The sequence below is a fragment of the Dunckerocampus dactyliophorus genome, chromosome 2 (genome assembly GCF_027744805.1).
Source record: "Dunckerocampus dactyliophorus isolate RoL2022-P2 chromosome 2, RoL_Ddac_1.1, whole genome shotgun sequence".
NCBI classification, from domain to species: Eukaryota; Metazoa; Chordata; class Actinopteri; order Syngnathiformes; family Syngnathidae; genus Dunckerocampus; species Dunckerocampus dactyliophorus.
This window is the reverse complement of record NC_072820.1, coordinates 43,405,795-43,433,317: the sequence shown is the minus strand read 5'-3', so window position 1 is coordinate 43,433,317 and position 27,523 is coordinate 43,405,795. Positions and strand designations below refer to the sequence as shown.

Sequence of the window (27,523 nt, the reverse complement as noted above, 5' to 3'; positions counted from 1 at the left end):
TTGAAAGATCAGCTTTGACTAGGGGATATTCAATTAATTCAATTACTAACATTAGTTCTAGACATGGGTATTAAATGGAGGGGTACAATAAAAATAATTGGTTTACCTTTAATCACAAACTTTGTAAACTATTGTATACACAAAGTGATGCTGTGAGAGTATCGGACTATTGTACATACAGTAAGTATTGGTATAAATATAATATTTGTAAGTAATGCTAATGAGGCAATGCTCCAGTATACAGTATAAGGCTAATCTTAAAATAAAAAATGTAAAAATGAAAATAAAAATGAGTTTAACTTCCACAATTCCCGCAGAGACTCAAAATTGCCCAAGAGTCATACTGGCGACTAGTGATGGCAACCATAGAACCACAAATGTAATTTAATATCACCTAGAAAAAGGTGTGCACGTCTCATGCATTACTCAATGCAATAATAATTAAATGCAGCAATAATTAGTTTGTGTTTTAATACCATGATTATTCCATGATGTATTATTACTCTTTACTTTACTCTTTATTACTCTGTCATGGCTCTTGCCATCTGATATGTCCAAACAAATAATAAAATGCACTGTGCCATTGTTAATAACTCTAGATCACATTTCTTTGTCAGCACACAATAAAAAAAACATGGTAGGTGTAAAATAAAGCTCCTAATGTGTTATTTACAAGCGTAGCAATAAAGCCCACCAATCAGCCCAGCGCCTGACACTGAACATTGAGTTACCGCCCAATATAGTGACTTATATTAGGCAGATAATCAATAGTGAGACTCCAACTTTATTAACATCCCCAGTTAGTCTTGGACCAATCAATATTGGCTCGTACATGATGACATTCTAACCAGCAGCTATTACAGTGAAGCCGGCTTTAGTCAACAACCTTTCATTATAGTCCGGCTCCACCGTCTTCTTTTTATTACTAAAAAGTGCCCACTTAATTTGACGTCGACATAAAATTTGAGAGGTCATTTCTATAAAAAATGGGTCCATTTATATCGACCTGTGTAGTAGTATTGTAATCGTCGTTGTTATCGCAAAGCAGCGTGAAACGACAACAGTGACATCACTACTTTCGAGTTACACAGCATTAAAATGTGCGCACAGTGGAAAATAAGCTTCAAAATAAACTCATTTAATTTTTTTTTTTTTTTGTTAGCCACCAGAAGAAAGATGTGTGCCTGTATGAAAGCTTTATTATCGTTGTCGTGAAGACAAACAACAAAATTACCGCAGAAGCTCTCAATACTGTAATGCCGGTGGAATGACGATGAGGTAAATTGGCGTATACAGAACAGCAATGTATACCTGACAGCAATACCCAAACCACCCAAAGTGGCTCAACATCTCTTCTTCTCTCTTGGGCTGCTTCTAACTAGCATGCAAACACCACCGCCCCCTGTAGCTCAACCCGTGAATCACAGTTCAGAACCATACACAATATGAACTACAATATGAAAACAGAAGAATCAAAATAAAAATACAGTCATCCTTCACTACATCACGGTTCGGATATTGCTCCCTCGCTCAGTTGCGTTTTTTCAAAAATTTATTAATTCACAAATTATTGCTGTTTCATGGTTGACTATGGCCTATTATTAGTTAAAAGAATATTGAACACTAAGTCATATGTAGTATTCTGGTCACTAGGCATCAGTAATGTTACATTGATGAAACATTATGTGCATTAAGTCAGCCATCAAACCTGTTATTAAGTTTAGAATAAACAAATTGGAAGCTAAATGGTTAGCTTGGTAGATTGCTACACTATTGTCAAATCGGCTGCCGTCTCTTGTGTCACTTCAGGGATCCCGTAACCTGCGTACAAGATGTGCGCAATGTAATGTAAACAAAGCTAGCAGTATTGTTGCTGTTGAATGTCATAGTGAGGATGGACGATAGGCTGATGTCAGTCTTTATTTTTTTTATGCCATGCGATCGGCCCACATTACGTTCGAGATACTACAACAAGGGACTTTCCCAATGCTTGTTATGTCTTATTATTGCTAATCATGTCTACTATATTAGACAATACAAGTATAAAGGTGACTATAGGGGTGTTATTTCATGTCTACAGGGCTCTAACAATGTTAAAAAACGGTTTTAGAAGGTAAACCGGTTTTCTATGCTCTAACTACAAAAATATTCCATGTATTAATATTGAATCCCACTTTGCCAAAACTCACCAATCACGGTTGGGTCAGGAACCAATTAACCGAGGACTGTTTGCTCAAATGGAGGAAAACCCGGTCAACAAACTGCCATAGGTTTAAAAATCCTTTATTATTGTCCATTCTCCTTATGTCTCTACAGCCAAGGGCCACCAAATGTGAGATGTGATTCAGAACGAGACAGGAGTCGAGGATAAGTGGTATAAATCGTTAACCTTGCTGCTGAACAACGAGCAACAAGCACTTTGCTAAGAACAATCACATGACCTGGAAACAGATGTTTGTGGAAAAGTGTGACCTGCACATCCACCACTATGAAATAACAACGTAACATTACGAGTTTTTAAAAAAAAAATCATTTATGTTGTGACCTTCTTGAGCCACCTGATTGCATTCATTTGCATTTTGCTTTGAGAATATTTATTGTGGTGCGACTTGAGTTCTATAAGTTTTCTTCTCATAGAGTGTGGCTGATTCAACCTTGAAAGAAGTCTTTAATGGTGTCTGTAGGTCGTCTTTACTACAGCTACTACAACTCGTTTGGGTCCGACACGTTACTACACTGGTATCCAGTGACGTGTGGTTCAGGTGAGGTAGGGCCTTACCTGTCATGATGAACAATTTTCTGTATGATTACAATCGCTTTTAACATTTTGTCAAGTTAAAAAAATCGCAGACTTTGCACATTTTCTGATCAATCACAGGGCGCGAATCTCAGATGAGGCTGCCGTGAGCGTCTCCTCTCGGCAGCATTTTGTGTTCAGTTGTGTTGTCGGTGACTGATATTTAAATGAGTTTGATGATCTGAAACATTTAAGTGTGACAAACATGCAAAAGAAATAAGAAATCAGGAAGGGCGAAAGACTTTTTCACACCAATGTATATTATTGGATGTTATTGGCTATTGGACCAATTGGCTTTGTCACCTTCAGCATGTACGTATTCACGTACACTGGATTGGTTTTCACATCTTTAATGTACAAAATATATCAAAGAAGCATCCTTTCCTTTTTCAGTATGTGGGCCTTGCTGGAAGAAGTTTGGACATCCTTGATCTGAAGGATAACCCCCCCAAGTATTTTTGCTTTAGTGTGTTTTTTTTTTTTTGCGTGTGATGTCACCACATACTATCAAGGCACCAGTGATGGCAAATAGAAAAAGTGTGATTATGACCTTAAAACTCGGCGCAACATCGCGGTACTTTGGCGACAAAAGCAGCACAGGTGTCTCTGCGCTAGCTAAGTCACCATGATAAATAAAATAAGAATGCTAATGTGCGTAAAATCAGCCATCATAGTGCGGTGGGTATTTGAATCATGTTTATTTAGTTTCATTGCACAATATGGCTGTTAATAACGATTTTTATGGTGACAGCTTGACCCTGGAACAGATCATTTATGTTTCTGTTAATTATATGGGAACATTTGTTTCTAAATATTAATATAAAATCAGGCCCCCCCAAGCAACAGTTTTGTTTGACCTTAGATGTTTTACTTTGTAATCTATTCTTTTTAAATGCCATCATGTAAATTGGATTGGAAATGACCCACGTCAGGATTTCATTTTTTGGTAATAGGGTACTGTGATTGAGTGGGCCTATGATCATTACATTTCTAATAATGCTCTTTTGTCAGCTTCATGAAATATTTATCCATATCTTTCTAAATTAGTAAAAAGAATGGATAAATCACACACAAAAAAAAAGAATTTATTCAACAACTTCACAAGTCTGTTGTGGGTGGTATCACACTCAAACCAAATAAAAAGCACTCAAAAAGTGAAACTGAAAGGAAGCGGTGACTTTAATCAATATTTTCTTGCCAAGCGGTTCCACACATTTGTGTTATGTTACTTAAAATGAACTTCATGTATTTGGAATGTAGAGTGCTTTTCTTTCCAGACACAAAGGCTGCGTTCACACTGCAGGTCAGTTCCCATTTTTTGACCTGTATCTGCTGGGATTGGCTGGCAAACCAGTCCAGGGTGTACCCCGCCTCTCGCCCAAAGTCAGCTGGGGTAGGATACAGTATACCCCTGCGACCCTCGTGAGGACAAACGGCATGGAATATAAATGAATGAGCTGCATCTGATTTTTTTCATGTCATTGTGAACAGCGCAATTACGATTTTTTCAAATGCGAGGCCTCTTTGACATATGCTACGACACTCTGAACATTCGGGTTGCGTATATTCGACCTATTAAAGACCTATCAAAGACTTTATCGATCATACCTGCTGCCATATCACCGCATCACGGGGTTATGCAACCAAACATATGACCATGGAAAATAATCCCCATTGAAATGAATGGAGAACTTTTCCCAATTTCACATTTCTCAACCAATTCAATTCATTCCAAAGTCAAAATATGTACCTCTTTCGGGACATTCAAGCTAGCAATTTTCCTTATTCCAAAAATTCACAGTTTTCCCTAATTCCACATTTTCGGTGACAAAAATACACTTTAAAGTGGAGAATTGTTATGACCACCACGTTTCTGCATTGATTCTACCCATTCCAATGTCACAATGTTCAGCTCATTCAGAACATAACAGGCCTTTTGCGTTCACATTCCAAAAATGTCAGTTTTTTTCCCCCGGAATTCCATTTTTTGGGGGCCAAAAATTCCCAGTGAAATGAATGGAGAATTTTTGGGAATTCCACATTTCTCAACCAGTTCAATTCATTCCGACTTCAAAACATGCATTTCATTTTATTTCATTCAAACAGCCAGAACTGCTGTTTGTGTACGTCAGTAAAGTTAAAAAAAAAAAAAGGCTGGCTTTTCCTCTCTACGGAAGGACGGCAAACGTTTTGGGGCCAAATAATCTCAATGAAATGAATGGAGAAATCGTCCTACTTCTGCATTCCTTAACGGATTCAAACCATTCCAAGGTCAAAGTGTTTCAGGGCTTGCCACTTTTGCATTCCCCAAATTACCTTTTTTCTAGAAATTCTAAATTTTCCATTAATTCACAAAGTCAAGACAATCAGGCTAACAATTTACCACATTCCAAAAATCACACATTTTTGCTTAAATAATCCACTCAAATTGTCTTTCTAGTTGTAAACTCTTACGACTTCCACATTTCTCGACTGAGTCCAACCATCCCAGGCACTGTAAGTGTAAGTCAGAGGGGTCCAACCTTTTTCCAGCGAGGGTCACATACTGAAAAATGAAAGGATGCTACTTTGGTATTTTGTAAAGCAACACAAAAAAACACAACCTGCATCTCAGCTTTGTGATAGAGGTGAAAAATGCTATTATTTGTATCAACTTCGGACTTTTTATGTTTTTTTTTTTGTTTTATTTCCCAAATAAATAAAAAATATATATAAATAAATAAATAATAAAACATTCTTCTCACTTCCTAAATTTTCTTCTTGTAATATTATGGCTTTATTACCATAATATTTTGATGTTATTCCTATAATATTATACAATTTTTCCCCCAAATTAGTTAAAAAAAATACAACTTTTTTGCTTTGTTTGTTTGTCATATTCCAACTTTTAAAAAATAGCGTATTTTTTTCCTTTAAGATTTCAGCTCCGTGCTGCTAAAATGATGCTGTTTTTCATCGTAATATTAAGAGTTGTTTATCTTAATATTTTGACTTTATTCTCGTAAAATTACCGCTGTTTTTTTTCCATTTGTTATTTTCAATTTTATTTTTCAACTATCTCAACTTTCTTCTTGTTAATTTCCTTCTCGTCATTATGACTTTATTCCCATAGTATTTTGGCTTTATTCTCATAACATTGTAACTTTTTTCATGACCTACTTTTCTAAAAATGACAATTTTATTTGTTGTTTTGTTTGTTTTCCACAATATTACAACTTCAAAAAAATCACGTCTTTGTTTATTATTTCAACTTTATGCTACAACGATGGGGTTATTTTTTTCCTCATAATATTACAACGTTATTCTCGTAAAATTAGGACCTTTTTTCTGTTAATATTTCGACTTTATTCTATACTAAAATGACTGCTGATTTTTTCATTTTTGCCTATGTTGGAGGGGTTTTTTTCGTGTTGATTTATATTTGAACAATGTGCGGCGGACCAATGAAAGCCATGGGCCGCACTTTGGACAACCCTGGTGTACGGTAAGTGTTGAGCACATTCTGTAGGCCTATCTCTTGGCACATTCTGAAATGTTCCATTTTTTCTGTAATTCCACATCTTCAGTGACCAAACTCCCATTCAAAATGAATGAACACTATTTACAAGTTTTTCACTTTCACTTTTCTAAACGAATCAAATAAATTCCAAATTGTTCAGCAACAAATTCCGTGACAAGAATTCAGTCGCCGACTTCGGCTCATTCAGGACGTTCCGGGAATTCCCCTTCAGCTCTGCATCCGCTCTTCAGCATTCCCACGTACTTTACGTAATTCCTTAATTAAATTGCATTCTCTAGTTGGAGCAATAAAACCTGCTATCAACCAATAATTTAAAGTAAGAGCCGGCCCCTCTGGTGTTGTACGTGAATGATTATGGAATCATTACCATGGCCTCTACATAACCTCCATAAGTCAGGTTAGTGTCAATAACCTGGGCTTTAAAAATTGATAAGGGTGATCACCCCGCTCATGGAAAGACCATTTCGGAGCTGCAGACGTCCCTCTGAGGCAATTCTCATATATAAGTCATGACGCACATTCAGGATGCATCACTTTCGATATCGCTTGAGGACGATCATTTTCGCCATGTTTGGGCCTTACCAACATATTGTTCATGAGAGGACTGAGAGTGATGATTGAGAGAAACGATTAGGCTCAAATCATTCAAAGAAATGACTGTACACAGTGATACATTTGTCTGATATAAATCCTACTATATCCATGCATATCATACAACATGCGCCTTATCGCTGTCTTTGTAGACTTTATGTGATTCATATGTGGGCTGACCCTCATCCTGCAATGAAACATGTATGATCTGACGGTTCGCTGTGAGATGCAAATGTGACAAGGCAAAAAAAAATGCCAATTTGGAGAGTCCAGCTGAGTACTCTGTAGACATCTTCCCTGTGTGACACATGGAAATGTCATTGAACTGTATTTATTCATGTGAACATCAGAGACACATTCCTGTCCGGAGGCCCTGGAGACAAAGGATGTTGAACCCCCCGGAGGACGCTGACCTAGAGGACAGCCTCCCGCTTACCAGCTGGACTTGATGTCCATATACAACCCATACACAAATACACACACAAGGGAACACACACATTGTGTCTCCCTGATCACAGCAGTCAGACATGCTTGCCATTGTAAAGTATCAACCTAATCAATGTTGTTTCATGTAACTAACCAGACACCATCAAACATAAAGACAGGGCCGCAGTGCAAATATTGGACCTATGAATGCAAATCGGTGGCAAATTTAGTCTTGTATTACTGGAGATTGTGTAAATGTTTGTGTGTAAGGTCTCATGACCTTTTCAGTGTTTCATCTTTTTTTTAATATTATTGTATTGCACAAATAAGCAATGATTTGGACTGACATTAGCCAAACTCAGCAAAAGTTACTAACAATTTAAACAATCTCATCAATGAGAGCCAGACAGCATCATGAGGGCCATGTGTTGCTGCCCTCTAGAGGAGCTGCTGAACAATGCACGCATGAGAAACAGCTACGCAGTATGGTTGACTGATACTGACGATAGCAATTCAAATGCTAAGCAAGCAGCAGTATTATTATTGTTATTGCCTATATTACGTTTTATTTATCTAGGCCGCACAGTGGCACGGTTAGCATGTTGGCCACTCAGTCAGGAGATTGGCAAGATCTGGGTTCTCCGGGTCCTCTGGTTTCCTCCTATAGTCCAAAAAACATGCATGTTTGGTTAACTCTAAATTGTGCATAGGTATGAATGTGACAGTGAATGGTTGTTTGTCTATTTGTGCCCTGCGATTGGCTGGCGACCAGTCCAGGGTGTACCCCGCCTCTCGCCCGAAGTCAGCTGGGATAGGCTCCAGCACACCCGCGACCCTAGTGAGGATAAGCGGCATCGAAGATAATTTTCAAGAGAGAATAGGATGTAAAAGACATGCAAATCACTGATTGTGATACAACTCGTGTGTAAAATGTCCCAAATTATGTGGCACTTTAAATATCTCAACACTATTAATTCAATTGAGTAAATTGGGTAACAAAATTGGGTAACAAAACATACATTATTAAACACATATTATTGACTGATTGAACAACAAAATGTGTTAATACATTGCACACTCCAAAACGTGCATCTTGTAGTACTCTGTGAACTTAACTATTGTGGAAAAAGACACTAATGTATCCATACATTAAAATAAAATAAAATAAAATAAAATAAAATAAAATAAAATAAAATAAAATAAAATAAAATAAAATTAAATTAAATTAAATTAAATTAAATTAAATTAAATTAAATTAAATTAAATGTAATATAATAAATATAATATAATATACAGTAACATAACATAACATAACACAATACAATACAATACAATACAATACAATATAATATAATAAAATATAATATAATATAATATAATATAATATAATATAATATAATATAATATAATATAATATAATATAATGTAATATAATATAATATAATATAATATAATATAATATAATATAATATAAGATAATATAAGATAATATAATATAATGTGTCCCCTACTGCATCTGTTCAGCCACAACAGAGTCCTTCACTCCTGCAGCCAGCACAGCAAAAAGGAAAGAGGGTAAGATGGATCGGAGGTAGAGGGCCACCCTGGGGATGGGGTGGGCCAGCACAACCTCCTTCCGCTTCCTGTTCACTGTTCGCATAATCTCATTGGCCAGGACTGACGGACAGACCCCATGTGTCAGCTGGCTGGCAATAACTGTGGAGAAGCAAACATTTATTACACACAGACCAGTCATGTATTTGAAAACAGTTATTATCTATTATCTATAATGAATATCTTCTTCAACCATTAGCAATTAATACACTTACATGAATCACACAGCAACCGGTTTTTCTACTCACATGCAGCCAGGCTATGTGGTTTTGGGGCGGGGTTCTCGGGAGACTGCTGGCTTGCTGCGTCGATGAAAGTGTGACTGATGGTGCTCACAGTGATCCCGTACTCCTCCACCTCCGCCCGGAGGCAGTCAAAGAAGGCCTGTACTGCATGTTTGGAGGCTGCATCTGATTGGTGCGAACACAAACATACTTCTATTGCACAAACACAGACTGCACACAACGTAGTTTTATGACTTCCGTCTGCAAAAAACAAATAACCAGGGGTGGTTCTTAGTATGAAATGGAAAAATGTGAACGCTATGCAAAGTTCTGAAGACATTTCAAAGAGTGTGCTGTCTGAATTTTCACATTTTCAGTGGTTTTTCCAACAAAAAGCATGTAAAACCCACAAGGGCGTGCTAGGTAGCGACAAGCTCTTCAACCTTTTCATCAAAAGCACCCTTCCATGTGTTGTTCTTTTGACACCTATCATTCTACAGTAGCATGCTCCTTCTGAACACAAAATATGGACGAGGTCAATGTGTTTTGCAAGCATTTTATCGCAAACCATCAAAACAATTTCCAAAAAGCTGGATTAATGCTGTAATGAAATATGGATACCAATGGTAGTATCACTATCAGATTGATACTGACATGATGGGATTGATAGTTGTCATTTCTATTCTGTTTATTTCCACAAATATCTATGATTTTGTTGTTGTTATCAATCACTAAATTTACACAGAACACACAGAACACACAGAACACTTTTGTTTTTGCTCCCATTGCAGAACTCAAAGGTCTGAAAACAACAATCCACACACACAAAAGGCCTATTTCTCTCAAATATTCTTCACAAATCTGTCTGAATCTGTGTTAGTGAGAACTTCTCCTTTGCCGAGATAATCCATCCACCTCTGAGGTGCGGCAGGTGTACCTTAGGCTGGCCACAATAAAAGACCACTCCAAAATGTGCAGTTTTACTGCATTGGGAGTCAGAAAACCAGTCAGTATCTGGTCCAGTTGACCAGCATTCAAAATGTGATGGGGTATGCACACTATCTTGGTCATGCTGATTTCATCATGGAGTAGAATTATGCATATAAATGCAATGAATTCAGTCCTGTTCTTGTTTATGACTCACATGAACTTCTGAAGGGGATGGCCAGTCTGCCTTGGATGCTGTTGACCAAAATAATTTGTCCCGATCTTCTTGGAATCATGGTTGGAAGAATGCCTGTTATCAGAAATTAGATTACAACTAAATCTGGTTGCTGTATTTTCTCACTTGTACATGAACCCCACCCTTGGTCAAAGTGGTCGGCCCAAAGTAGTTGACGTCCATGATGTTTTTGTCAAGTTCCAGGGAGACACTCTGCACTGGAGCCTTGAGCTTCATGCTGCTGTTACAAATTAACACGTCCACACAACCATAACAGTCCACCACCTCCGCCACCACATCCTCCATGCTTTCCATGTCACGGAAGTCCAGGATTATCAGCTTGGGCGCAAATGTCTGTGAAGAGACATATATCGTAATTTCCCATGTATAAGACGCACCGGTGTTTAAGTCGCACCCACTAAATTTAGAGAGAAAAACAGATTTATACATTATTAAGCCGCACCAGACTATAAGCCGCACAGTCTGACTCACTGTATCATCTTGCAAAGAACACTAAAATCATCACACAGCAACTTAACACAGTAAATATGCTAGTACCAATATGAGATTGAAATGAAAAAAAAACTCTATATTAAGGTTTTCCCATAATGCATTTAGTCCGAGCAAAGCATTGCATTGGAGGACAAGCAGCATAGAAAATGGATGGATGGCTGCCGAGGCCCTGCAATCCTGCCTCTGTCCACCAGAGGGAGCCAGAGGAGCCCAGAGGGAGGCTGAGATCATTGCAGCACCCCAGCAGGCACCAATGAAATGCTTTGCTTGGACGAAATGCATTAGGGGAAAACGTTAAAATCTATTTTTTTTTATTTTAAACTCGTACTTGGTACTTGTATTGTATATTTCCTAGCTACCTTTTGAGTGTTAAGTTGCTGTGTGATAAGTTTAGAATTCTTTGTAAGATGACACCGTGAGTCAGACTGTCATATTGAGTAATGAACTCCTGCAGGTTGGGTTGACAAGGGTTGACAAGCTCGTCGTGAGTTCACTGATGCCTCGTGATTGGCTCCTGCCAAAGAAAGAGCCCCCGTTTCCTCACTGTCTTTGCGAGTGGCACAGTATTTAAACAATTAGTAGTAGTTCTGAAGTAAAGGAGATTAGAACGTAGCTATAAATTAGCTGCACTGCTGTATAAAACGCAGGGTTCAAAGTTTAAGAAAAAAGTAGCGGCTTATACAGCAGAAATTACAATAATGTGGGGACTTCAGTGTATAGCTACGCAAAAGACTCAATTATTAATTCGACTGACTAACTCGTACTTAAAACAACACAATCAGTGGCATGTTTACGGACAGAATGTTGGAGCACTTAACACTTAGGTATTGTGCATGCCAGCAATACTTTAGCACAATTTACTGCTGTCTGATGTGCTGTTTTCTACCGTATACTCAGCAACAAAGCTAATTTACTGTAAACATGTTGCAAAGCTATGTAGATTATTTTTCCAATATTTTTTCTAGCTTCACATGCTAGGTGGAATTCAAAAGAACCCAAATATTTGCACCCTATAACCAAACATGGGAACCATCCATCCATTTTCTATCCATTTCTATGCCGCTTATCCTCACCAGGGTCGCGGAGGTATGCTGGAGCCTATACCAGCTGACTTCAGGCGAGAGGCCCTGGACTGGTCGCCAGCCAGTCGCAGAATGAGGTACATTATGTCATATTTAGGGCTGTTAAAAATAACGTGGTAATGGCGCTAACTCATTTATACTAATGATATAGAATGCTAATTAGTAATCAACAAACAATTTACCAGGAAATGCGTGACATTTATTGACAAGTAAAATACCTTCCATGTTACTTTGTCTGTTGACGCCCCCCAACAAAGTTTTTACTAAAATACAGACTGACCTTGGGCAGCGGGGTGATTCACATAGCTGAAGTTCTTTCAGCGAGCATGAGATCAATTCCCTCTCAATGCAAAGAAAAACATTACCAGCTGAATTACATTGAATAACACTATATTTTTTATAGTGTTGCAAAAATACAGTAAAGCCTTCCCGAAATATACCGCAGCCAATACTGTGGACATATTGCCCTGAATATTCTATGATTTGCCATAAAAACATTAGATTTTGTCATAATTTAAATTACATTTAAGTAGAGACATTTAATACCAATGGGATGTATTATTTTGGATATCTTTCACTCTGTTAATGTAGATTTACATAATTTATTTAAAGCATTTTTATGGCATATCTTTCATAACTTTATAAAACGAGTCCATTTTCAGTTGTATTACTTTCCCTCATAAAATCCAAATGGATTTTTGAAGAGGGATAACAACTGCAGCTGAGCTGTGCCTGAGCAGTAGTCATGGGTAAATCAATGAAATAAACTGCATAAAGTAATATATTAGATGTACGATGCAAGAATAGCATCACATGACTGAATTGGCTCATGGAATAATACTGTTATCTGATTCAAACATAACTATAGGTGCACCTTGTTTCTTTTTAGTGCATTTGTTTCTACTTTGTGGCTTATCCTGTATCTTTCCTGCATATGTGGATCGTTCTCTTTGAAATGTATGAATACATTTTATGTGCTTATTACTTTCTTCTTGTGGCCTGTGTTGTCGCAGAGGATGTCCTGCTATTGTGTTGTCCAGGCTAGGCAGTGATGAGCGCGGAAATGGAGGCGGTGGACGGGGTGACGTTGAAGCAAAGATGCAGCCCGTTTAACTTATGTGTTAAGCAGCCCTAGTTTAATTTTTGTGCCAACTGCATGTTTGGCCAAAACAGAAATAGAAGCAATTATTTAATTACTGTATGAACTTGTTTTCCCCTCACCTCGCTGGGGTCAGCATCATTTGTTAAAGAGTCGTATAGACTCTCCAGCTTGTCCCAGTTCGTCCCACACAGGATGAGCCTGGCTCCGCCCTTATGGAAGAGATGAGCACACTCTGAAAGACAACAATCAGACACTAATAAAACAACAATGCAGAGTGTATATACATTTGTTAATGCAGTATTATATCTATTATAAGATACAAGGTATATACTGGGCCGCACGGTGGCCTCGTGGTTAGCATGTTGGCCACACAGTTAGGAGATCGGAAAGACCTGGGTTCGAATTGCCGTTGTGCACCTCTGTGTGGAGTTTGCCGGGGAGAACCGGGTACTCCGGGTTCCTCCCACATTCCAAAAACATGCATGTATGGTTAATTGGCGACTCTAAATTGTCAGCGGAATTTGCACAAGAGCAGCAAACATGGGACATTGAAAGGTGGAAGAAACTTTTATTCTCTGATGACAAAAAAATGTAACCTCCAACGTCACTGGCATGACAAGGAGATCCCACCTGTGATGTTTTCCACACGGCACAGTGGAGGGGGTGCCATCATGATCCTTCAACGGAACAATGGAGCTTCAGGTTCTATAGGGGCATCAAACGGTAGCTGGCTATGTGGAGATGTTGCAGGGGGCATGCCTCATGATTGAAGGCCCTCGTCTGTGTGGTAATGACTATGGCTATTTCAACAGGACAACGCTGCAGCTCACAATGCCAGTCTGACAAGGACTTCTTCCAGAGGTATACCCTCACTCTTTTGGACCATCCTGTGTGTTCCAACTGAGAACATTTGGGGATGGCAAGGGACGTTTACACTGGCATCAACATACCCAAACCAATATTTGAGGTGATTAGCAAGAATGGCACAGCTACTCATTGCCTAGTCTTCTTTGGAACATTTTATTGCTATTTCAGGGGGGCGGTTGGAGTATTTTGCGCTACGGTCTTAAATTTTTGATCAACTGATGAACAGCCCATTTCACTTTAATGCTTGTTTGCAATGAACTGCTTACTCAAAATTGTTTTGTCTCACTTCCATTTCTTCTTTTTGCATTTTGAAGTTCCACTGAAAACCTCCTTAAGATCCAGCAGTGCAAAATGTAAATTCCTGCAATTTTTCAACTGGTCTGAAAATTTTCATTAGGAGTGTACATACTATGCAGGTGTCATTTTTGGCCAGTCGTATATGAGCCATTTAAAGCTTCTGCGTTATGTTCTAAAGTGGGCCGTGTTTAATTATTTCTGTGGACTATGCAGCAGGCTAAAAAGAAACAAGCTTCAAGGTGCAAATGGCCCCTGGCCTGCATTTTGGGCTCCCATGTTCTAGGGTGTTATCAATTGAAGGTGACATTTTGTGTACCGCTATGTAGTTCAGATTTTTCCTCCTCCACTCTTGTTCTTTCTGATGTTTTAGTTCAGTTCAAAATCCATTCCTTTCTCAGTATCAATGCTGGCTTCTAAGACTGCAGTTAAACTGTTAAACAAATACTACATGATGACTAATGCTTTTGCGGTTAACATGTTCCATCAGACAGCATAATTTTTTGTTTGTGTTTTGCTTCTTTCATTTACCTTAAAATCCGGTTGATGTGATCTTTAATATTTGTCCAGTTCAATGATTTATTTGTTGACAAGTACTCTGGCTTCATCCGATCCTCCATTTAGCTTGATGTAGATTTTAGTTAGTGAGTTAGGAGACCAGGTGCACTGTATTTTCTCCTGCTTCCTTAAGTCGCGTGCTTTCTTGGCTATGTCGGCATTGCACTTTGCTCTGCTCAGTCATGTAAAGGTTTGGTTCCTTTCAGTTTACTTCGCTGCTTCAGCCGCACTGTTTTGTATTTCGTTTTGCCGTGCACGTCTCATCTATTCTCATGCTTGTGCTTTGCTCCATCTCTTCCATTCAACACTTCATTTGCACTATGGATTCCTTCTCTTCATTCTGCTTCTTGAGAGCTGATATTTTATCTTCTAGCATGTCATTTACTTGACATAGTGATGTCTTTCCCTCTTTCACATCTTGACAGTAGTCTGGATTGTGGTGATGTCATCTCTCAGATCCTTAACGATACTCTGGAGCGATACTCGTCTACCTATTTATTGTGGGTTTTCAGGGGTCAAAACAGTAAGGGAGGGGCCAGAAATGTTTCAAGATGAGACCATTACCCACATAGGGGTGGAAATAAGTTCCATCCATCCATTTTGTATGCTGCTTATCCTAATTAGGGTCACAGGGGCATGCTGGAGCCTATCCCAGCTGACTTAGGGCCAGAGGTGGGGTACACAGCCACAGGGTGGCCACAGCCACTACTGGCCACCACGTAGCTCCACCACTGGTCACAAGTGGTTTTGACATTTTTTTTCCTTCTTTAAGTTATGCAGCTCTGGTCTTGCTTTTTGTTTCCGAAATAGATCTAACCTTAGCCTATACCTGCATATTTAACAGACATACAGTGGTGTGAAAAAGCGTTTGCGCCCTTCCTAATTTCTTTTTTTTTTGTTGTTGTTATGTTTGTCATCCCTAAATGTTTCAGATCATCACACAAATGTAAATATTAGTCAATGACAACACAACACAAACTGCAGTTTTTAAATAAAACTTTTTATTATTATTATATAGGGAGAAAAAAATCCAACCCTACATGGCCCTGTGTGAAAAAGTGATTGCCCCCTAAACCTAATAACTGGTTGGGCCACCCTTAGCAGCAACAACTGCAATCAAGCGTTTGTGATAACTTGCAATGAGTCTCTTACAGTGCTGTGGAGGAATTTGGGCCCACTCATCTTTGCAGAATTGTTGTAATTCAGCCGCATTGGAAGGTTTTCCAACATGAACCGTCTTTTTAAGGTCATGCCACATCTCAATAGGATTCAGGTCAGGACTTTGACTACGCAACTCCAAAGTCTTCATTTTGTTTTTCTTCAGCCATTCAGAGGTGGACTTGCTGGTGTGTTTTGGATCATTGTCCTGCTGCAGAACCCAAGTTGCTTTCAGCTTGAGGTCACCAACAGATGGCAGGACATTCTCCTTCAGGATTTTTTGGTAGACAGCAGAATTCATGGTTCCATTTATCACAGCAAGTCTTCCAGGTCCTGAAGCAGCAAAACAGCCCCAGACCATCACACTACCACCACCATATTTTACTGTTGGTATGATGTTCTTTTTCTGAAATGCAGCGTTACTTTACGCCAGATGTAATGGGGCACACACCTTCCAAAAAGTTCAACTTTTTCCCAAAGATCTTCAATGATCATCAAGACGTTTTCTGGCAAAACTGAGATGAGCCTTAATGTTATTTTTGTTCAGCAGTGGGTTTTGTCTTGGAACTCTGCCATGCAGGCCATTTTTTCCCAGTGTCTTTCTTATGGTGGAGTCATGAACACTGACTTTAACTGAGGCAAGTGAGGCCTGCAGTTCTTTGGATGTTGTTGTGGGGTCTTTTGTGACCTCTTGGATGAGTCATCGTTGTGCTGTTGGGGTAATTTTGGTTGACCGTCCACTCCTGGGAAGGTTCACCACTGTTCCATTTGTTCGCTATTTGTGGATAATGGCTCTCACTGTGGTTCGCTGGAGTCCCAAAGCTTTAGAAATGGCTTTATAACCTTTTCCACACTGATAGATCTCAATAATCTCAGTTAAGTTATGTTTTAACTGGAGGGCAATCACTTTTTCACACAGCGCCATGTAGGTTTGGATTTTGTTTCGCCCTTAATAATAAAATGTTTCATTTAAAAACTGCATTTTGTGTTCAGTTGTGTTGTCATTGACTAATATTTAAATTTGTTTGATGATCTAAAACATTTAAGTGTGACAAACATGCAAAAAAAAAAAAGAAATCAGGAAGGCAACAAACACTTTTTCACACCACTGGATAGGGCATTTGTCTTTATCTTATTATCAAAGAGGCTGATAAACTTATCACTCCCATTCTTTTACATCTTCTCTGCTACTCTTAATTTAATCATGGCTCAGTCATTACTAATTTTCACATGTCTACTGAACATGTTGGAATTGAACATGCTGGAATGATAGGAGATAAAAAATCAAATCAAATCAGCAGGATTCCCAACCAGGGTTACTCGTACCCCTAGTGGTACGTGAGCAAATTTCAGGGGGTATGTGGAAACATGCAATACATTATTTCCAAGATGATAAGTAGATATTCTCAGTCATTTCATATTAAGCCGAACAATAAAATGGAACGTGTGCGCTACAACTACTGTAGTTTCCCCAGGTAGACAATAACCTGTGGCACAGCTGCGCCAAAATCATAACAATTGGGTTACATTCTACTTTGGGAGAATTATCAACACGTATGAGTGAGGGGGTAATCATGGTATGTCAAAAAGGCTCTGGGGGTACACAAGACAAAAAAGGTTGGGAAACACTCTATTACAGTATGGTAAAATTTTAATCATGAAGTAAAATCCTTTACCATTTCCCACGCCGGTGACAGCATCAGTGATGACCACCACCTTGTTTCGGACTAAAGACTTGGCCATGTAGTGCATAACCTCAGTGTAGATGTAATACACCCCTGCTGCCACGACAGTCAGCAGGGGCAATACCATCACTGACGGGAGTGCCATTTTCTGCAGGAGGAGAGAACAAAGGATCACTGTGAGAAAACACAACAACAACCTTGCTGACAGAACACTTCTGATCCGGTTTAGGTCTCTCCAGGCATGCCACTTATCTACTCTTCTTTCATGACAACAGTGCCAACGAGATGAAACACACAAACATCCATCAAGAACACTCTCTCTAAAGTCTAACATGAAAATATCCTCTTGACCAGGGGTGTTCAAAGTGGGGCCCGGGTACCATTTTTGCCCCGTTGTTTCTTTTTTTATTGTCCCTCGGCATATTGTAAAAATAAAATGAATCGATTGTTAATAACCAGATAGCTTTGCATATACTGACTGATATTACATGCTGTAGATCGGGGTGGCCAAACTTTTTCCAGTGAGGGTCATATTAAAAAATGAAAGGATGCAAAGGCCACTTTGATATTTGTAAAGTAACAATTGTAGATATGCTAAGAAGTTATGGGGAAAAAACTACATCTCAGCCTCGTGATACAGGTGAAAAAGCATATAATTTGTATGAACTTTTTCCCCCAATTTTTGCCCTTTCAAAAAAAAAAAAAGTCGAATTATTTAAACTTTCTTCTTAAATAATCTCGGTAAATTGTATTTTCCTATGACTTTATTAGCTGTGAATGGTTGTTTGTCTATATGTGCCCTGCGATTGGTGGGCGACCAGTCCAGGGTGTACCCCGCCTGTCGCCCGAAGTCAGCTGAGATAGGCTCCAGCACACCCCTGCGACCCTAATTAGGAGAAGATAGAAAATGGATGGATGGATTTATTAGCATAATATTTTGACTATAACTTGACTATAAATTTTCCCCCAACCTAATTTTCCAAAAATTACAACTTTATTTTATTTAGTTTGTTTCGAATAAAATACTCAAAATTTTAAAAAGTAAAAGTTTCTTTAATTGTTAAGTTTTATGCAACTAAAATGACATATTTTTTCTCATATTATATATAGAATATTATAATATATTATTATAATATATATATATATATATATATATATATATATATATATATATATATATATATATATATATATATACATATACATATATATGTGTATATATATATATATATATATATATATATATATATATATGTGTATATATATATATATATAATATAATATATTAGAATATTATATTATATTGTAATATATTATATATATTATATATAGAATATTTCTCATGTTATTATTATTTTTTTCAACTATTTCAACTTTCTTCTTGTAAATTTTCTTCTCATAATCAGGACTTTATTCCCACAATATTTTGATTTTATCTTCTATCATTATAACTATTTCTGCAGCCTAATTTTACAAAGGTCATTAATTATTTATTTGTTGTTTTGTTTGTTTCTCATCATATGATGACTTAAAAAAAAGCCTATTTTTTTCGTTAATATTTCAACTTTATGTTACTAAAGTGACTTTATTTTTAACATCCACATCTTAGCTTTGTGTTACAGGTGACAAAGCAAATTAGAGTAATATCTTACAATACAGTATATCTAATTGAAAATGAGTTTATTTTTATTTTTAAATGATGCTGAGGTAAATCTGCCTGCTAACATATGAATCATAAAATAAGGGAAATATTCTGGAAAAATTAGGGAAATTTTGATCTTCCACACTATTCCAGTGTCAATTTTCAATCTAGACCTTGTGTATGCACAATTTTTGGGTGCAAGCATAAAACTTTTACTTAAAGTAAGTGGAAGCAAAGAACCGTTTTTACCTTAACGTTTACTAACAAAGAACTTTCTCTTTTGTCTTACTGTATGTGTGAAGAACTTCCATTTTGTGACCAAGTCAGCACACTTACCATTTAAAGTGTTTTAAAGAACAGCTAAATATATTCTGGACGTGCCCCAGAATGCTCCCCTGTGCCACCTCCTAAATTCTATCATTGGATAGCTCAAGGGAAGCCTCTAGCTCACAATTATAAACACTGGATTAACTGTTAATAAAGTCATTTTAATTAACCTCACAAATATTCCTATTCATCCCAACACACGTGATTGCTCTTGATGTCAAATGTTCACTTCAGCTCCATATTTGGATTGACACATTATTAGACCCAGTGGGTTACTCATCTTGTGAAAAGCACATGTATTGGCAACACACAACACACGCACACACCTGTAATCCTTGTTATTCTTGGTTCCTTACGGCACGGCGGAGGGAGCTAATCCTTCAGTGGGACTGGCAGGCTTTTTCTGGTTTAGTTAGGTAACAGCGGCCCTTCTCCTCCCTCTACGTCCACCGTCCATTTACACTGCCACTGCTTGTCTCTCTGACCCACTGGTGTCCAGTAGAACCAGTTGCTTATAATAGCCTGGTGCTTGAGTCAGCCATGAATACACGCATATGGCGCAGAGCAGCTATCTGAAGCATGCTCGACTGTTGCCAGCATGTCGAGCGTTCCCTTGATTAGTGTACCTGCAGCTGTTATCAAGTGAACCAGTCATATTATCCATTATTTAAAAACTTATTTAAAACTTATTTAAAAACTTGACACAAGGGCATCCTGATTCAGAAAAGGCTAACTCACTAGATTTACATGAAATATCAGATATTGTGAGAATGTGTGGGTGTATATAAATATATATATATATATATATATATATATATATATATATATATATATATATATATATATATATATATATATATAATTCTAGCACATTAGGATGCAATCCAGCAACAGTCTGATATTATCCATTAGTAACGCGGTCGTTATATTCTATTAATCAGTGTTAATCGGTATAAATATAGTTATAAATATAATTTAAAGTTATATAGTCCTAACTTAAAATGTAAGTTTCCACAAAACTTTTCTTTGCAATGAAATGTATCACAAATTGAAAAATGTATCAGTGGCATTAAATAGTTTTGTTATTAATGCATAAAGGTACTTTATTATTGCTTAATGTATTATTATGTTTTACTCTAATATTTATAATAGAGATCTTCTTCTTTCTCATTATTATTATTATTATTATTATGTAACATTCCTCTCATTATGACTATACAGTAACATGTTGCGTCTCTGGATGGCGACGTTGAGCAGTTCTCGCGAGATTTCCTAGCATTCCGGGCTCTTCAACCAGGTTGCTCCTCACCCTCTCGCTGGGTTGGGAAAGAAGAAAATAAACCTATCGCTGCTAACCAAGCTAGTTATGGAAGCAAATCTTAAACAATTATATTACGACCAGTGACTGGCCGGGCAGTGCTCTTTCTTCATGCAGATTATTTATCTTTTGGAGATAAAAAAAAAGGCACTGAAGTACCTTGGTGTTTAGGACCGTCGTCTTTTTTTAAAGCCAAGTTGAAGACGCCAGCCAGAAGAGGATTTCTTTAGCCTATTAGCATATGTGCGAGCTAGCTGGCTGACTGGCTAACTGTTAGCCTAGCATGGAGCGACTGCTGCGACTGGGATAACAGCCCGCTGTCTGAACTCCATGCGTTTTTATTTCACTTCTTCACGCGGGAGTTAGTCGTCGCCTGCTGGACATAATCACCTGCAAGTTTGGTAGCGACAACAGGGTGCTAACATTGTTTTTGCGCTTTTACGCCATCACGTTATTGATTTGGAGACCCACTGTCGAGCTAACAGGATATTAGCCACCTCTCGCCCCGCTTTGTGGTGGTGTGGCCATACACTGGGAAGCAGTCGTTACTTGAGTGATGGGCAGGGTGGCTTAATGGCAGCTAATTATTTCATGGGAAAGGGGGCTTGGATACAATTAAACCGACAGAGGAGACTTTAAGTAGGAACAATCCGGACACAAGCTGGTGTTTTTTTTGTTGAAAAATGCAGAGGAGCTCGGGCTTTTTTTCAAAGTTGGAGTAGGAAGAGAGACAAAGTAAACAGCAGGATTACGATTCCACTGCTGCTTAAAGTCACCCAGAGAACATCCCACAGAGAGTCAACGAGGTGAAAGATCATGTCTACCGCTAAAGAAAATTCCTGTAGGAAATTCCAGGCCAACTTTTTCAACAAAAGCAAATGTCAAAACTGCTTCAAACCCAGAGAGTTGCATCTGCTGACGGATCAGGATTTAACACAGGTATGTTAAAAGAAACATTGTCATTAACGCCTTAGTTGGGTATTAACATTTATGGTGAATGTGCTGCTTCCCATTGCTAAAACTGACATGCATGAAGCTAAAGCCGTTTTGTTTATCTGTACTGTCAATCACACCCGATTTGATAACTCAACTATATACAAGTTTGTTCTTTTCTGTTTAATGTGCCATATACAGTTTAGTGCAAGTGGTTGCATTTTCTTGACTATTCTGGGCTCTGTGATCACTTGTTTTTATTTGTGTGTTTGCTTTTCAGTGTGGTTCCAAGGGCATGCAGCACTAGTGATCAGCATACGCTGCAAAATTATATGTTGGAAGATAAAGTAGTTTTAAAGGCCGAAAATAAGTGAACGGGCAAATATTTTAGTTGTGGCAGCCAGAGCAGTCAAGGCTTGTTTTTGAGCCACTCATTCACTCTCTGATCATTAGTTTAGTCTTTGGTGTGTCCTCTAATTGATCCCAGATGATGAGGCCATGCAGGATGGGCCCTTGTAGAAGGTTTAAGTGCCAAAAAGCAACGTCAACATCCTCTGCTGCCCTAGTGAGGGTACATGCTTGTTTACCTTTTAAAAGTAAAAGTAAATGTACCTGCGAATAGTGATTTTCATGCTCAGAATTGCTATCAGGATTCACGGCATGTTCACCATGTGCTTCTGTTTTATAGAAACCGTACTGTTTTTGTAAAAAATTATCATTAACATTAGACTCCCCATTGTTTTGTTCTGCTTAAAGGAACTTCCAATGGTCTGTCTGACGTTCTTCATAGGACAGTTGACAAGGGACCTCTTTTTTTTTTATACAAATGAATAGGGGTGTCACGAGGCACCCAACTCACAAGGCAAGACGATCCACTGGATTGGGTCCCTGAGAACGAGATGAGACAACATTTTAACATTCATTTTAAGAAAAGTACAAGGAAAAAAAATATGGCTGGAAAAACAAACTTTTTATTTAACACACAAAACAGTGCAGGTGCATTTTGAAATGATTTAAATGATTATTGTCCCACAAATTGACGCTAAACAATATTATTGTTTACACTAAATTAACCACTGTTATAACATATAATAATAATAATAATAATAATAATAAATAATATATCATAATACTGTAATGCAATATTTCCTTGAAATTGGCATTACGGGCAATTCGTTGACAAATCTTTGTGTTTTTATTAGTTATTAGTATGAACATTTTTCCAGTTCCATTATGCTTTTTTGCTGCATTTTTCCACTTTTGCTGGGTTTTTGCTTATTTTATTTGTTCAATGAGTCAAGTTCCACAGATGGGCCCCTGGGCCACACTTTGGACACCCATGCGTGTTCAGCGAGCCAGGCTCTCTTGGTTTCACCAGGAAGGCAAGTCTTTGCCATGCGACGGAGGAGTTTGTCCAAGCTCTGCCTTGTTGGTTCTGTCGCTGCAAGGGTTAGGTTGTATTGTGGAGGGGTCTATGCAGCTTTTAGACCGGCATTAAACCGCCATTGCACGGCGGTACTCATGTACAATAGGAGGTGCGTGTGGCAGATACTTCCAACAAGAAACACTTCCTTACTTTCACTTTTAATGCACACCCCTTCTCGCTAAATATAGCGAACATGTTATTGTTAGCACAAATCTCTTTACATATGATAGGATAATTTGCACACAGTTGTACTGTAGATGTGTATTTGGCTAAATGTCTTTGATGAATCATGGAGATAATAATGATCAACGAACAAACTTATTTTTAATGGGAAAGGTGAATCTCTGAATGTCCTGAGCTCTTGTTTCCGTACCAATGTCAAATGGAACCAAATAATGCTGTTGAGTACGTTGTAGCACAGCTTCCCTAGCTAATGTAATATTCTTTTTCTTTAGATAACAGACTAGTTGAGATTTAAAGGCAGAAAGCCTTTGCCATCAGGAGGTCATGGCAGTGTGAATGTCTGACAGAAAGGTGATGATCTTAAACTTTTGATCTTTTTTTTCTTACTTGGAAGTCCTGTGTCTGTTTGGGCTGGGAATGTGGGATCACATTGTCAGGATGAGAAGATGGAAGGCCGGCCCATCCATGATTGAGAATGCCGGCTGGCTAAAGGTGACATGTTTGTGGGAGGGATGGGTAGGATGGGACTAAATGAGTGGGAGCTGAAGTCATGTGAAGGGAAACCAACTGTGGGTTTGGGAAATGGGAGCACAGTTTCCTGAGGCAGCTGTTTAGCTTGTCAGGTTATAAGATACACAGTTGATAGTTGTAATATGGACCAAATGTGTGTTTCTCCTAGGTTTACATCTTTGGTAGCGCAGGGGTTTGGCTATCATAGACACAAACACACGCACGCATGCATGCACACAGCGTACCTGACTGTACTGCAGTTAGTCCTCCAGTCACATTTCATTAACTTTCATAGCAATAGAAACACTCCAAAATAGCACAGAGAGTAAAAATTAAGAAGTGTCATTTAATCAGTGCGATCGGTCCTCCACACACAATCGAGTGCAGATATGAAATTGTAAACGCGTGCCCCTGAGAAATGGCATGTCATTTTGTAAGTTATAAGGTAAAATATAAACGTAGTAAATTACTGATTTATGAAGTCCCACTGAAAGCATGACGAGGTGTTGTCAGCATTTCTACGGTGTTCTGAGTCATGCCTATGATTTTAGAATACCCGGATGCAACCTAAAATCACACATTGGTTTATTGAGTGCAAACAAGCTAAGACATGAAAGTGTGTAAGAGAGGAAGGTCCTTGCATAGCTTTAGCATGTCTCTAGTTTAACATACTGTGTAATGCATGGCCACATTCTATAATTGCCAAAGTAACCAAATTTAGTACTAGTGTCTCCAGCATGCCCCCGCGACCCTAAAGAGGAGAAGCGGTATAGAAAATGGATGGATGTCGTTTGAACATGTTTTAAAATCCTACTTCCATTCATCCATTTTTTTTTTTTTTTTTTTACACAATTTACCTTTTTCTGTGTCACAGCAGTGTCTGGAGCCCCTCCCATCTCATTCAAGCAATGTTACCACCAAGCGGTACAGTTCAATTTAGTTCTGCATCCCACGGTTGGATCTGTGAAACCCTGATCAGGCCAGCTTTTCCACAAAGAGGTGTGTAGGCAGGATGACGATAGCTGCTTCAGCTATGTAAATACAGTGGGACCTCGTTTTTGTTATTAATCCTTTCCAAAGGATCTGTCTAAAACCGAATCACACGAAACCTTTTCCAAAAGTAAATGTCAATTAATCCTTTCCAGAAACCCAAAAATGTTAACACAAAACAGTTTCAGTATAGAGCAATTATAGTTTTACATGCAAAAAGTGCATGCTGTCACTCACGGCTCATTCAAAAGGCACAAGCCTGAATGTGGGTCATACACATACATGCCTTTTCAGAGAAGCTATCAACATTTAGCAGTCACGGCTGAGCAGGGCGGGATATAGTACCGTACACTCTAGCACCCCGATTACAGTACGTAACCATGACAGACAGCACCTTTTAATAACACAACAAGACTGAGTCACCAACGTGTGAGATTCTTTGCTTGGGCAGCCGAGTCCGTGGAATAGTACGCGGGCAAACAGACTAGTCTGTGTACCATTCTCAGTTGAGTTGCCAACTGAATGAGGCTTACAGGATGCCGTAGTATAGTGGAAACTAAGTATCGTGAGATTTGGTATTGGGCATGTGATCCAATATGGCAGAATAAACAAACAATGCTGGGAGTAGTCCTTCCACGTCTTTATTAATGCCACAAGATTCAATATGTACTGTCAAAGAGTAAAATACAAGTTTTGTCCTATGTAATAACCAAGATAGTGTACAAGAACTTTTGGCAAAATTTTTTGTCAACCTGGGGCGTCTGAAAACCGAGGTTCAACAGTAGTTTTATAGAATGCCAGTGACATTATGGGCCATTTGCCCATTAAATAAGTAAATACATACAAACATACATAAATAGGTCAATCTCCTGAAAGGGGTACCAGAGAGGGTGCCGTCACTTCGAAGGCAGGGCTCCAGACTGCGACTAAACGGTTGCATTTTGCGACTAAAATTTGAGACATTATGAGTAGACATGGACCGGTTACTGGTTTCAAGGTATACCACGTTAGGAAAAAGGTTATGTTTTCAAAACCACGAAAATTTTGCGTCATACCGTTTCTACGATATGAGAGAAAGTGGAAGTGCTACGTGGAAATACTTTGTCATGTCTTGTGTTGTTCCTCGCAGTTGGAACTGGGCTTTGATGTGTTACAGGAAGGCGTTAGCTTCCTCGTTAGCATTGAGCCCCACCGGTACGGCCGCGGCGTTGTCGCCCTTGTCGGTTGACATATTACTCACGTCAAGGGTCACCAAATGCAGGAGCGGAGGATAAGTTGTATAAACCGTTTATTGTCCACTGAACAACAAGCAGCAACCACCAATCTCAGTCGCTAACGACAATCACATGACCCGGAAACGGAAGTTTGTGGACCAGTGCGACCTGCCAATGTGAAACAATAACAAAACATTATTAGTTTTCCTCAATTTTTTATGTTGTGACCTTCTTGAGCCCCTTGATGTGCATTTTGCTTTGTTTTTTTTTTTATGATTCATAAAACATTTATTGTGTTGTGACTTTAGTTGCAATATTAGCCACAGTAGACTGCATTGAGAACTGCATTTTGTGTAATTATTTATTTATAAAGAGTTTGGTTATTTTTTTAAATTTATTTTACTGTCATCGGCTTATATTATATGGTTTAAAAATGACTTTACTTTTTTCCCTTTTCAATATAGACATTTCAAAATGACACATTTTAGAGCCATATTTATGCCCAAGGTTATCATGCCATCAGAATCTCATACAAGCCCATGCCAAGTTGAAAGTCAATTTTTTTTATCTACTTGCACATGTGCGACCAGTTCATTTACCGATTTTATTTTATTATTATTGCATATTTTGTATTGCGGACGAACTCTTGCTCCACACTTCAGCGCAGTAGTTTACAATAATGCGCAAATGAGCTAGTTGGCCAATCGACATGAACTCCTAAATAAGAAAGGAGACGAACACCAGAGAAGAAGACTGGCAGATGTGTGTGAATGCGGGAGGTGAATGGCCACTCTGATTGGCTTATGTGTGAAAAGAGGGCAGTATTGGAGTTAAAATGTATGTAAGGTAATGCTATTTATTCATTATGTTGTGTATAACACAAGCACAATGTAACAGAGGGTCTTTTTAAGTTGACCACTGAAGTTGTGAAAGCTTAATGGGAAAAAAGATGACTACCAACAACGTACGTCCAGCCTTCACAATAAAAGTGCTGCACGTTACTTTCTGTCTGACTGCACCGAACAAAAGTCTCAGAAAAGTAGCGTCCAAGAACATCAAATTAATAGCACAAAATCAATACAGACTCACTATCGGTACGAACCTGGAGTTTGTTTTCCAGGGTGACAGGCAGTGCGCTAGCACAAATTAACTTGACACCGGAGAAATACCAACACTAGCGCTCAACACAGACATCATAACGTCAGCAAAATTTGGAAACGATGAATGGGAAAAATGAGTCCATTTGTGGCAGCATCGGACAAATATATACGTAACTCTTTGTCTCGAACACAAGTATGGTGTGTTCAGTGACCACTGGGAACCCTTGGCGAAACATAATGAAACAAAACATAAAAACGCAAAAACGACGGCCTTTTAACATTATATT

General features: G+C 38.4%; 2 protein-coding genes across 7 annotated transcripts in view; one reads left to right on the top strand and one right to left on the bottom strand.

Moving 5' to 3' along the window:
• Window positions 1–8,833: 8,833 nt before the first annotated feature.
• dhrs7cb (dehydrogenase/reductase (SDR family) member 7Cb) lies at window positions 8,834–20,052 on the bottom strand. The gene is made up of 7 exons (XM_054757195.1): window positions 19,889–20,052; window positions 17,585–17,741; window positions 13,151–13,263; window positions 10,478–10,688; window positions 10,317–10,409; window positions 9,197–9,358; window positions 8,834–9,050 (listed from the first exon to the last, which is right to left on the bottom strand). The coding sequence occupies exons 2-7, from the start codon at window positions 17,736–17,738 to the stop codon at window positions 8,842–8,844; spliced, it is 942 nt and encodes a 313-aa protein (XP_054613170.1). The 5' UTR covers window positions 17,739–17,741; window positions 19,889–20,052; the 3' UTR covers window positions 8,834–8,841.
• Window positions 20,053–20,845: 793 nt separating this feature from the next.
• Window positions 20,846–27,523, top strand: part of mprip (myosin phosphatase Rho interacting protein) — a 67,546-nt gene continuing 60,868 nt past the window's right edge. For all 6 annotated transcript variants that reach the window (XR_008566500.1, XM_054756842.1, XM_054756875.1 and 3 more), the window contains exon 1: window positions 20,846–21,819. Coding sequence is in view for 5 of the 6 variants with exons in the window: in XM_054756842.1 (XP_054612817.1) it covers window positions 21,697–21,819 (123 nt within the window). In the remaining variant the exon portion in view is untranslated. The remainder of the gene's footprint in view (window positions 21,820–27,523) is intronic.

Coding starts and splice junctions, on each gene's coding strand:
- dhrs7cb (XM_054757195.1), bottom strand. CDS start 17,738: ATGGCACTCCCGTCAGTGATGGTATTGCCCCTGCTGACTGTCGTGGCA. Junction 10,410..10,477: donor GCCGACCACTTTGACCAAGG/GTGGGGTTCATG, acceptor TTCTGATAACAG/GCATTCTTCCAACCATGATT. Junction 9,051..9,196: donor ACCACATAGCCTGGCTGCAT/GTGAGTAGAAAA, acceptor GCTTCTCCACAG/TTATTGCCAGCCAGCTGACA.